Below are 13,160 nucleotides of genomic sequence, written 5' to 3' on the forward strand. Positions count from 1 at the left end.
CATCTAAATGATTCATGCAGAGAACACCGAGCCTTTCATGCGGTCCTCACAAAGGAACAACATCTTCATCACACAAAGCAAACACGGACAGATTTACAGCGACACCGGCAGTGTCTATCACGCCGGCTAATATCAAGTTATGTCAGACTGATGCTGAGGCACTCGGATGATGTTCCGTGTTTCTTGCCGGGACGTTTCCACACATTCACGCTGGCAAAGTGTGAGCGAGAGACAAAAAATTCAATCAGCGGGCTAAAAATGGTTTTCTAATTAAATCGCACTGCATCACAGAGACAAAGTACAACAAACTGTTTTGTTTCCAGGTGTGCTAATTTGAATGGGGTGCGACCTGCCGTGAACCTGATGTGAACCTGATGTGATTGTTTGGAAATGAATGTGACAAGAGTGTGTGTGTGTGTTTGTATCGGCCAGCCATATGTTGTGGGCTGGAAACACTGGCATTATGGAGGAGGAGGAGGAGGAGGAGGAGGAGGCTTAATAATTCCTCAAAAGTGTGGATACTTGAATTTTTTTTTCCCCCTCATATAAGAAGGAAGAGGATTTATCTGTATGTGAGGTGTGAAAGAGCTTTCTTGAATTAAAGATGAGCTCACCCTGTCTTTTGTAAAGCGGTTGTGAACAGCACTACACATTGTCCACAAAAAAAGTACAGGTGTGCAAAAGGAAAGTATAATAATTCAGCTTTGTGGAAGAGCTGAATTGATTTGCTCTGACATGGGAATGTTTTCAGGATGAATAAGAGGTGTGATGTGCTCTCACTGCTTGCTTACAACAAATGATAGATTAAAACCTATTTCTAAAAATGTTGGAGATTTGGGTTATTGTTAAATCTGATGAATGTTGTTTTGGCTCTAAGTCCAAATCCTCATAACATGTTTTTTTCTGGTACTGGTGGGAAATTCAGCAAATGTATCGTGTCAACCAGACATTTTTCTAATTTTATTTTTTAGATATGAGCGGGTAGAACATTTGATCACTTTAGAATTTACAAAATGCTACTGAATTTTGAAGGTTATGTTGCAAAAAAAGAGACAGATGGGAACGTTTATGAAAAGAAAGCTGTAATGAAACCTTCATTTATCCTAACAGTGATCTGTGTTTCTTTATTTAAGTTTTTATTGATGTACGATTTATTTTATTTTATTACATCTGCTACCAGTTGGGTTCATTAGGTTGCCTCTGTGATGTACTAGTCTGATTTAGAGATGTCTGTTTGTGTGTCATTGTTGTGTTGGTGATTATTGTGTTAAATAATAATCATTTTCCTCTGAAAAACCTGGATATTAACTCTAATCTTCACTGCTAACAACAACTTGAGATGCTTTCTGGTTTCAGCTTTTAAAATACTCTTCGGAAGTGGACTGAAATGTCTTCTGGTGGCGACGTCCACATGAGTAAGATGCTTGTCCTTTTTTAGATGGAGTATCATTGTGTTTATCACCAAGACACTGTCTGTGTAGGAGTCTTATCTGTTTCTTTGTTTGACATAATGTGACCATCATCTGTTGAGGCAAAGCATGTGAAATGAGCAGCGGCCGGTCGTGTCCAATCCATCGCCCTGTCCGTGTTGTGTCTTGCTGAAGGTTATTTTCTTCCTCGCCACTCTGGCCCCAGCCTAACACTTGAAATTAATGATGTCTGACAGTAAATTACAATTACCCGTGCAAGACGCTTTAAAAATAGTTTGGGAAATTAGGCCGTCTTAATCTGAAGGCTGAACACATGAAGGTTTATCCGGCGCTCAGCGGGGGTTAGGGAAACTAACTTCAGAAGTGTGTGTCACTTAAGAATGTTGTAGTTGCACTTTTGTTCTTGTTTGTCTCCAAAATATTGGAAACACTGTGAAAAGAGGGCTCTTAACTCACCTACTCAAAAGGAAAAGTTCAACATTTTGGGAATAACACTTTTGAAGATCAATAACACTTTGATGCAGCATATTCACATTCAGTGTGTTGCTGCTGAGTCATCAGACAGTCAGCGCAAACAAAAATACACCTCCAATATGTAACTCATCAGCATGTTTTCCCTTAAAAACTGTTTCATGAAAGTTTTGTGTCCAGCACTGTTGCCTCACAGCATGTAGAATCCCGGTTAACTGTAGGTGTGAATGTGAGAGTTGATGTTTGTTTGTTTCCGTATGTTGGCGCTGCGATGGAGTGGTGACCTGTCCAGTGTACCAGGTCAGCTGGGATTGGCTCCACCCCCTCTGAACAATCAGTGTATGTTAACAGTCCGATTTTAGTCGGACTAAGACAATAATTTGGTTTTCTCAATGTCATGTAAACAAGTTAGTCAGACTGAAATCAAGCTAGTCTTAGTCGGACTAACATACTTGGATAATATGATTCATGGTCCGATTACTCCTGCACGTATCCACTTGATCAGTCTGGAGACTGGTGTTCTGCACATGCACCAAAATCTTCTCCCTGGTCTTTGACCCGGAAGTAGAAGGAGACAAAGTATAGATTGCACGGCGGCGGTGTATTTTCGGACAACGCAGCGACCACAAGAGCCATGCTCCATCTAATTTGTATCACGATTAACATACAAAACCACAACACGACCCATCTCGCTGTTCACTGTTTGTTTTTATGTGACATAAAGGTCAACAGGAAACTGATCTGATTCTAGCTTATAGACAGATACAGCGCCACCTTCAGTTGCGGAGTCAGACGTACACGGCCAATAAATTGGTATTCCGAGGACTGTCTTAGTCGGACTGAGGCCTTGGCTCGATTAAATTGTGCATGTAAGTGTACGGAATTAATCAATTATTGTTCTCAACCCCCCAAAAAATCTCATCAACAGTTGTTGTCCCTTTGTCTTAAACACATGAAGCAAAAATAGATCACTTTTTGGCGTAAAACACGCAATCATCATGTTAAAACTGATTACATAGTATAGTAGTAATAGAAAAAGCATCCATGTTCGTATTGATTCCCTATGAGCATGGCTTTCATTATGTTATTATCTTTGCCGCTGGGATGTTGGCTCTCATGGGAAAATGACACGTTGATTTACAGCACTGAGGACCTGCATTGTTCAGTATACAAAACAATGCAGAGAATAGCTTTCACCCATGTTTTTCCAACACGGCAGCTCTGAGTATCTGTGTCCTCACACATACAGTATATACAGACTGTTTCTAAGTGCATAGATATTAACAATGTAATTCTCTATTCCCTAACTGAGTGTATAACACTTCATGACTGTAACACACGGCCATGAGGCAGGAAGACAATCACATACAGCTGAGCATTAATATTGTCCAATTATTAATGTCCATTAAAGTGTAATTGTTCAACTCTGTTTTAATTAAGCAAAATGGAATCTCTGTTCCACATCGCATGTGAGGCGTAACTACAAAGGAGATGGATGAAACCTCCAGGCCATGACGGAACTACACTCACTCTATTGCTCCTGGTCGCCTATATGCTCTATAGTTGCCTGCAGTAAAAAAAAAAAAAAACTGTGTTTACATTTTTTATTACACGTGTCAAGTCTAGATGAGGGAAAAGTTGTTAAAGGGGAATGGAACAGTGTTTCCATTATGTTTTTCATGTGCCCCAAGACACTTTATTTTCTATTAGTGAACATGAACTACTGTTACCAGTGGAGAGACTCAGGAAGGCACAGGTTCCCTGACACATTCCAACTGGAAATTGAATCAAATAAGCTGCCAGAACCGTGTTATTTGTGAGTCTGGGTTTGAATTTTGTGAACCATGGGTCCCACTCTTCAATTCTTCACTAATATCTTCATACTGGGGTTATTTGTATAAGTTTGCCTCAGTTGAATCCTGTAACTCCTACCTTAATGACTTCCTCTTAGATGCTTCCATTTTGAATTTGGTATGTGTTTTGATTTTTTTTTTCATTCCTTTTACAGTCACGTATTTGACAAATGCTCAGCGGGGTTCCTGCTAACTCGGTACAAAAACGCAGAGCTCAAGCTCTTTGGAGTGGCTTTAAGGTTATTTTACAGATAAAGAGGTAATCAAGCAGCTCTCCACAGGTTTCTCAAACTTTTATTAGAATCTGCATGAGTGCACATACTGGAGTTTATGTAAGACTCATCTGAAAGTCACATAATGACTGAATCCCTTGAAGAAAAAAAAGAGAAAAAAGACAGCTGTGAGTTCTGGTGGTGTTTGGGGATTTAGGCACAAATCCCAGGATGCATGCTGTCGCCGCTGATGTAAACCACTGAGGTGTATAATAGTTCACTTTAACTTTAATCTTATATTCAAAAACGTTGTTTTTATTGAAGTTTTCAAAAAGAAAACTATTTTACAACGTAAGAGGGGAAACAAACCACTGTGTATAAAAAGGGAAGCTGTGAATCGAGCTATAGAAGTTGGGAAAACTGGGATGGATGACATGACAGTTCAGAATAGACCGCTTTAAAACAATGAAGCTCTCTATGTTCATGAAAAAGTAATAATGTAAAATTATGAACAAACCGTTTGTTAAAGTTTCAGTAGCATTTCTTTGAAAATGTATATCTGTGATTAATTTCCCAAATCTTTGGCCAGGTCTTCTAATGTTGTAGGAATAATCAGGAAATCGTTGCACCTTTATGTGTAAAGATATGTCATTTTGATAAGAAATAATGGTATAATAATACAAGTGTTGGGTTATAACCACCGTCCAAGTTTAACTTGCAGTGGTATGAAAAGCAAAAGTCCTCTGCGTAAATCTTCAAGTTACCTTAACCAGCGAAAAGCATCTTCACCAATCACTATCCATTTGCTTGAAGAGGTCAAGCATAAACGCGCGTGTGTTACTTTGTTCTCAGAATTATTGTCCGTCATAAACTCAATTTTCCCCTGCACTCAAGAAAAGGCTCAGCTGCCAAAACTCGAAATCAAAATCAAACGTGACAAACGATTAAAAACGTGGGCGACTGCAACTGCAGTCGTTAATTTCACTATGGATTTGTCTGCCCATCATTTTCCTGATTAATCTTTTGGAGTAACGGTTGCCAGAAAATCGAGATACATTTCATTCCTAATACCCAAGGTGAAAATATACTTCAGGGTGACAAAAGACTGAGACCTGGAGATGCTGGAGGTTTAGTTTATACTTGTGTTAGGAGAACACATGTGCAGGCCCTCCGACTGTCAGCCTACTTTATTTACGTCTGTTTCGTTTCTGATTGGATTTAGAATAAATAATTGGTCTGTCACTGATTTTCCTGTTTCCTGTCGTTAAAGGCTCTCTAATGTCTGTTCTCATTGTAATGTGGTTGTTGATGCGTGTGTTTGTTGCCAGGACACCCTTGGAAAAGAGATTTGCAATCTCAGTGGGATTATCCTGGTAAAGTAAAGGTTAATAATGATAAAATAAAAATATTTCTCACTATGGGCAGAGCCAAATCCAGGAGCGCTCAATATTGGAGATTGTTCCTATTTTTGTTGCTTCAAGTTTTTTAGTTTTTTTCTCACGACTGCTAACCTGTTTATTGCTGAATATTGCAAAGTCGTATTGTAAAGAGTTCTTTTAAAGGCAGAGCCAGGTGAATGTGTACGAAATGGCATCTTATCTACCGCTCCATCTGGTCACATTTGAAAACAGTTTGAGCATCTTACATTTTTGAGTGATTCATCTTGTTCTTGAATAAATGTTGAACAAAGGTTTAAGAAGCAGCTCATTGAAGATCTTGATATCACTTTTGTACAAAGTGCACACAATCACACCCTCCATGTATTAAACATGACTTCTGTCAAAGTGGTATCAGAAAGCCAAGGTTATTTCATTTGCTAATTGCTGCGTGGTATGCACTTTATTGTCAGGGGTGTTTATTATTGCCTCTGCCTTTTACATGAATGTATTGTACTTCGCTATAAGCCCTGGAGGTTTTTTGTAAACATTAATGTTAATCAAGGAAATCTATGTGAGTGACATTAGCAGACAGGGTTTTTACTGATAATACTGTTCAAAAAAACAGCTTCACTATTGATGACGCTCCCGAACAGAATCACAGTATTTACAACAGTCATGTCGGTGAATCAACATTGACTTTAAGTCAGTCAAGTCTTCAAATTCTAACATCACTCACAACACCCCTGAAATTAAATAACAATTATGACCACAATGATTACAAAAGCAAACCCATGCATAAATTGCCTCGCACTGCGTGACAGCTCAGAGAGGAATCCTGTCGCCGCTAAAACAGACGTAATGCATAATTATGTTAGGTGAACGCCAAGCAAACTGTTTAGTTTTACTTTTCAAACCCACTGCCTCTGATGGGATGATTTGCAGTTTGCTGTATTTGTCTTATTAAAAAAATAAAATGTAAAATAAATGTGTGAATAAATGAAAAACACAGAAAAATGTCTGGCTGGATTTGCCTGAAGTGCCAAAAAAGAGATAATAACAATAATATAAATGTATATTATAAATATATAATATTATGAATAACATTCCAATCCCCTCTTGAAGCTGCAGCACTTGCTTGCAGGCAGAAAGCCCCCAATGTTTCCTTCATTATACCATAAGAGAAGTCCTCGCCACAGGAGCACTCAGTTTAGCGAGACAAACAAAAAGCATGATGTAAATACTCTCAGCAGTGAAGACGCTCCTCGTCTCCCTTCTCTCCCCCTTCTCTCCACAGCATTAGCATTTCAAACAGTCCTTGTTTTGCATCAGGGCTTCATGCCTGTGTGCATGCCATCGCCGCGTTGCAGGTGGTGGCCTGTCCAACCAGTGGAGTCGAGAGAAACAAAAAAGCAGCATGCGTGTGTTTGTGAGAAATGCCGATTTGTGGTAAGAACTGGTCCGAAGGGATGTGACCTCTTTATAAAGCTCAGAGTAAGTATGCGGGACAGCATTGTCTACAAATGCTCCCATCATGAATTTCTCAGTATTTGTGGTCCTCTGCTTTGATCGGCGGAGGGAGTCACAAGCCCCTGACTGGATTCACATTCTGCCTCATGAAAATCCACAAAATCTCTTTTTAAGTGTCTGCCAGCAGGCCCATCCAAACTTCGATTGAGTGAATCAAAATGTGCCCTGCATATCAAGCACTGGTACAATGATACAGACTTCAGTGTGTATATATGATGTTTGAACTGGAACAACGTATACAGTACTGCACCATTATTTTATCTTGAGTTAATTGCTAATAGCTTGCCCACTCCATTGGATTAACCTCAACGGAAACTGTGTTCAAGTCAAATGGAATTAACATAACAAGTTACAGCAGAGTGAAACGTAGTCAGCAGATAATTAAATCTATATTGTTCTTTACTCTATCTGATGGTGCATTCACTGCCTTCAGAGTCCGCTGGTAAAGCGACTGCTGCAGGCCAGGGTGGGCTTCTGTCAATGGTGGAGTTTCAGTCTTGCTACCGCGCCACCTATAGGACAACAACAACATATACAGCATTTAATAATTCAGTTTGACACATTCAAAAACATAATCTGGTTTCATTTGAGTCCATCATTTAACCTAGCCCTCTAACTGAGATACATTTATCCCAAGTGTTTTCTTCAAATCATATCTCCGATGTAATGGAACATGGACAAAATATTGTCGGCACTGTGGAAGATAAATGCAATTGCCATGAGCAGTAGTAAAATAAAAACTGCAGAAATACCACAGCGCCACCATATCTGATTCATCACATCAACTGTGAATTGAAAATGTTACTGCAAATAAACACCAGCATTTCATGTGACAGCATTTAAAGCCACAGTGATTGCTCTTTCTTGTCAAAATGCACTCTGAGAACCCCCTACACATTGCATGCACCTGTTTATCAGCAGATACTTTAAAATAAACTGAGTCACTTTGTAAAGCAAACAAGGGACGCCTGAAGAAGCCGGATTTTTTCCATTACAAAATAGTGTGCAGGCACTTCAGCTTCAGCTGAATATTATCATTTTAGTCTTACCAAGACTGAAAAGACCCAAGTGAAAGTACATGGAACAAACTCCTTAAATGTAGATGTGTTTAGGAACTTGGGTGAATTAGCTTTTAAATATACAATAGTAATACAAATATATGTAGTCTGTTGGAGCTATTTATTAGTTTTGGTTCTTGGTGGTAATTTCGGGGGTTAATAGAATAGTTTTTTTTTTTGTTTACATTATAGTCGTGTTTTTGATCATATTGCTTGGCTGAAAACATTCAGTTTGTGTTTATTGTTATGTTTCGGGTCAGATACATTAATAAAACCTTAATAACCCAGCATGGAGTTCACCACCTTTCTGTTGAAACGGCCACTACATAGTCAAGCATTCAACACTGATTTTGATCCAGTTTATCCAAAGTGATCTCATATTTATAACTAACAATGCAACTTGATTTCTACACATGTTGGTGCACATGTAACGCTGGTTTTGTTTTTTTGTAGCATAATGACAAAAACCCCAGCTGTCATTGTTACAGCGTCAAACCTAAGATTTACCATCATTATCATTAGCTTACAGTACCCAGTTTCATCTGCTATGTGCTCGCGCTTGCATCATTTCAGTGGAAAAACTCACAAATGCTTTTATATCAGGGTGAACTGAAGAGACAGCTGGTTTAAAATGACTAAGAATTTTCATGTGGAATCGCTGCTTGTGTTATCATGAACTGTTTTGGTTCAAGAACAGACAGCTTGACAGGCATAGCAGCAGTGAAAAATAATCAAAAAAGAAGGCTCAAATGTATTCTCTCCTAGTTATGCTTCTCTTCAATCGTATAATCTGATCGGCCACATGACTTCTGGGTAACCAGTGATCACTGGCTGCACACAGTGTGTTTCACTCAGGCAATCATACATAAAACAGTTCAAAGGGAAAAAAAAGCAACTTTTAAGAAAGTGCATGTGGTGTTTCCTTTGGTCGTCAGATTTAATTACATGGGTTTTAGTTCTCAGCATTGGTTCCTACAGCTTATTTCATGTTTGTCCTCTTGGCCCCGTCATTCCCCAGATTACAGAATTAGGGTTTCAGAGCCCACTCTTTCTGGTTGGGAGCAAGACGGTTGATGTGGCCAATGGGAGCAGCGATTACGGGCGATTGTGGAGCATCATAGGAGAGCTTATAGTCAAATAAAGCTTTGTGAAGAGGTTCAACACAAGACTGCATTTATTCATTCATCTTCTACTGCTTTATCCTCCACATGGGGGTCACAGGGGGTGCTGGTACCAATCCCAGCTGAAACAGGGTGAAAAACGGGGGTACTCCCATTTCTATATTTATCATGGCACTAAAGTACAGCCGTGCTGTGTTTTTTGTACAGTGCTCATGCCACTGTGACTCGGGCTAATGCAGGATTTCTCACCTTTGTGGTCTTCACTTTGTTCCCGGAGATGCATGACCAGCCAGTGAGGTCAGGGAGAACTCGACACTCCTCCCCCTCCAGACACGGCTCCATTTTACACCACCACTTTTGACGCACAATGGATGCTGGAGTAAAATACACCTCAGTTGAAGGTCACTTTTATATGAAAAGACTTCAAAATATGAATGGTGTGGGGGGGTGTGGGGGGCATCTCAGATGAGATGTCACACTCTCTGAGCGGACTCGGGAGGAACCCGAATCTACTTGGACAAACAATATATTCATGTCATGTCAGTATGTTTTTGTTTAAGTGAGGCAGAAGAGGCTGATATTACCATCAACACAAGAGGGCAGGGCCCTTGTTGTCCCCGCCACCTGTCCTGGGAAGCAGGAGCACTTGACCGTTTGAGAGCGTTCCTCTATCTTGTTCCTATTGCAGCAACGGTGAGCGGCGACCACTTCACAAGTCCCCGTCCTCTCCTGTGATGACCCTGAGGAAGAACATGTGGAGCAAAAGGTGACAATTTTTCATGTTGCTTTGGCGTGTAAGTAGAGGTGGACTGGACGACTGCCGCCTTTAGAGATGGCAGCACTGTAGGAAAAATTGCAAATTGATTTTCTGCCACTATTCAGTAATAAAAATACACACTAATCTTTGTGTCACCCTGATGACCAAATAGGCAAAGCACGAGTCTGCGTGCTCTCACTTCCTTTGGATTCTCATGAAGCTACAGCACCCCCAAGTGGATAAGAAAGGCTTAGCATTTATGTCACACGAGAGACAAGGAGTATGTTAATTTATTTAGCACCTGAATGCAGGCCTGAAAGGTTCATTTATAATTACAGTGACGGTTTAAGATCAGGACACAATAAAAGCAAAACATAATGAAATGTAATTTAAAATTAATAAGTCACGTTAAGTTCATGTCACTTTTGGTGTGGGTTTGATTTTCACTTCCCCTTTTATTCTGGCAAATGTCATGTCTTCCTGTCGTGTAGTTTCCTCAGTTGTTTTGACACATCTCTCCTAATTCCCTCATGCACTTCACCTGGTGATCCTTTAGTAATCACTCACACCTGCCCTTGATTCCCTCTCCCCTATATAGTGTCCCCAGTTCCTTAGTTCATTTGCCAGTGCGTCGTTTATGACAACACGTCTGAGCCCAAGCCTGTTTCGCCTTTTGTAAGCTCAAGAGCCAAGTCTAGTCAAGTTTAGTTCCTCCTTCTGTAAAGAAGTCATTTTGTTTTTGCCTGCCTTCTCAAGAGGTGAATAAACACTCTTGAATCATTCGTCGTGTCTCCTGTCACCTTTCCTAACAAATTCATTGATTCTGTTTCCATTTTGTGCTTTTATTAATGCACTATACAAGAGAAAATAAACTCAACTACATTCAGCGAGTGATAGTTCTGTATATACAATGAAGAGCCAAGGAATTAAGCTGTTCCAAGTTCACAGCCAATGAGCTGATTTGGTTTAAATATATGTTTAAGGATAAACAAGCAGAAGCTTTCCAATATTTTATTTTGAAAGGTTTTGAGAAAGGTCCAAAATAATTATATCACAACCTCTGTGATTTATCTTGTGACTAATAGAAGAAGCTTTTACCTAAACCATCCAAAAGCAGCTAAAATGCTGCTGATGCTCTGATGGATCATGATTCACTATCTTATAATTAATTGATGCTCGTTAAGATTGCACCATTACATGAGAGCATTTTGAAATAAGGTACGTTGACTTTGATGATCATTTATTGCACTTTTACTTGTAAATGTAACACAACTTTGAATTGGAAGTATTTTTCCTTGTAATGTAATATGTATTTGGTTTTGTTGTATTGGTACTTTGAGGATATTACCTCTCCCATCACTGCTGTAATCACACTAAAGTGTCATCCCTTTCTCCCACGTGACACTGCAGAGATTAAATGCTTGCGCAAACTACTATTATGTAGGAAGAATGAATGTTTGGAGCATCTCAGCAAACAAAAGGCTTTGGTTTTCCTCCATGTTTACTCTGTCCGTAAATACATGAGTCTCGAGGTCTCGATGCTTTAACTCTGTAGCAGGCGACCATGCTGGTGACCAGGAGCCTTAATGAGTCCCTCAGGATGTGTGATTGGTCTGGTTGGGTCTGACACTGTACCTGTCTGTCCTCCGGAGCTTTGGTTGCCAGTGGACACTGGCTGGAAGCAGAGGCTTGCAATCCAGAGAAGCAGGAGACCCAAGTGTAAAGGCCGAGTCGCTTTGTTCAGCGTCATCTTGCCTGAACAGAAAAAAAAAAAATAGTGTTATTAGGCCACTATTTCTCCATAAGACTTGCAATCTTCAGATATGCGTCTGATGTCTCCTGACTCCTAATATGTGGTTCATGGGATCACTGCATCTATTTGCTCCATTATGCTCCTCACATCCACTATAAGCTGAGCCAAATCAAATCAAAGAAATGCCAACAAAAGCTCGATCAGAGGCACATTTGGAGGCAGATGAGAGTGGGTCCTTGCACTCACTTCGCACTCATATTATCCCTGCAGCTGTAAACATATCTCTCTCTCTCTCTGCATTCAAAACCAAACTCTCCCTGTGATACAAGTCATATTCTGCATGATTCAGAAAGCACATCTATATTAAATAAACACTGTGGGCGCTGGCGAAGGATTAAGCAACTACGTTCTGATATATTTTTTTTTCTGTTCATATTCCATGTGATTTACAGAAAACATGGTGACATTCAGAAGTTTAAGTTGTTGTTTGTTGTTGCAAATAGCAGTTGTTTTAATTAGCAATGAATTTGTTTAAATAATAAGAAATTAATATATATACATATAGCCTATATATACATATATATACACATATATATATATATATATAGGGTAATCAATTAGAAATGTTTAGATGTTTGCGATTGATTTACTTTTAACCAGTCATAAAATAATTCTTCATTATTAAATACATTATCAATTTTTTTTTTTTTTAAAGACAATGTGCCAAACACTGGGATTGATGACTGAATCAGTCATCCTCAATGAAAGTGAGTGTGTCACATTTAATAAGAGAATAAACACAATAACACGGAAATGAAGGTTGTTGAAATGAGACTTTTCACAATAGCTGAAGTAAATGTTTAAATAAATAACTACAGTGCATTGTCATATGAACTGCTTACCTTTAATCTGGTTATTATTGAGACACATGAAAAGCAGCAGCTGAAGCCTCCATCTGTGTCTCTGTTTACATCATCCTGATCATTTCAGGAGAGGAGACAGAAAAGTTTATCCGCTGATGAGACGCACAGTTTTCCGCCTCAACTTACACACAAGCGATGGAATACATTACACATACTTAAAAAGTAAAATACTAAATAAGTAAAGAAAGAAAGAAAGAATAATCGCGAGAGCGCGCGCCCCTGCTCCTCTTCCTGGAGTGTCCTCACACGCAGTGTTGATGGTGATGGAGGGATGCGTTCGCTGTGTGGTGGGATCACTCCGAGGAGCAAAGCTCAGTGTCAGCCTCAAAATTAAAACTTAATCAAGACAGCAACCATCTGGACTCCCCGGGACAATGTGCGGCCACTTTCATTAGCGCCATAAGAAGCTTAAAGTGACGAGGAGGAGTGACATGGACAGAAATGATCAGCTGCGTCCAGAAAAAGGCACAATGCTTTATTTATTTGTTTATTTATTATTGATTTGTTGTTTAAACGTAGCTCCACATGTGGATTGCGGAGATGTTGAAACCGGCCTGCAGCTACAGTTTACCCACAGCTGACACAGGACTGTCAAATATAAAACAATGATGATTTAAACTAAGTGTTTATTCCAATAAATAAAACACATGTGTTACTAGTCACCTAGTCAAGGAAT

At 39.5% G+C, this 13,160-nt stretch overlaps 1 protein-coding gene across 1 annotated transcript; it reads right to left on the bottom strand.

The window, feature by feature from the left end:
• Positions 1 to 4,032: 4,032 nt before the first annotated feature.
• LOC122776705 (chemokine-like protein TAFA-2) lies at positions 4,033 to 12,769 on the bottom strand. The gene is made up of 5 exons (XM_044037366.1): positions 12,464 to 12,769; positions 11,444 to 11,563; positions 9,636 to 9,791; positions 9,301 to 9,425; positions 4,033 to 7,384 (listed from the first exon to the last, which is right to left on the bottom strand). Exons 1-5 carry the CDS (start codon positions 12,489 to 12,491, stop codon positions 7,373 to 7,375), a joined length of 441 nt encoding a protein of 146 aa, XP_043893301.1. The 5' UTR covers positions 12,492 to 12,769; the 3' UTR covers positions 4,033 to 7,372.
• Positions 12,770 to 13,160: the final 391 nt, after the last annotated feature.

This window comes from Solea senegalensis, linkage group LG11 (genome assembly GCF_019176455.1).
Source record: "Solea senegalensis isolate Sse05_10M linkage group LG11, IFAPA_SoseM_1, whole genome shotgun sequence".
Taxonomy (NCBI): domain Eukaryota; kingdom Metazoa; phylum Chordata; class Actinopteri; order Pleuronectiformes; family Soleidae; genus Solea; species Solea senegalensis.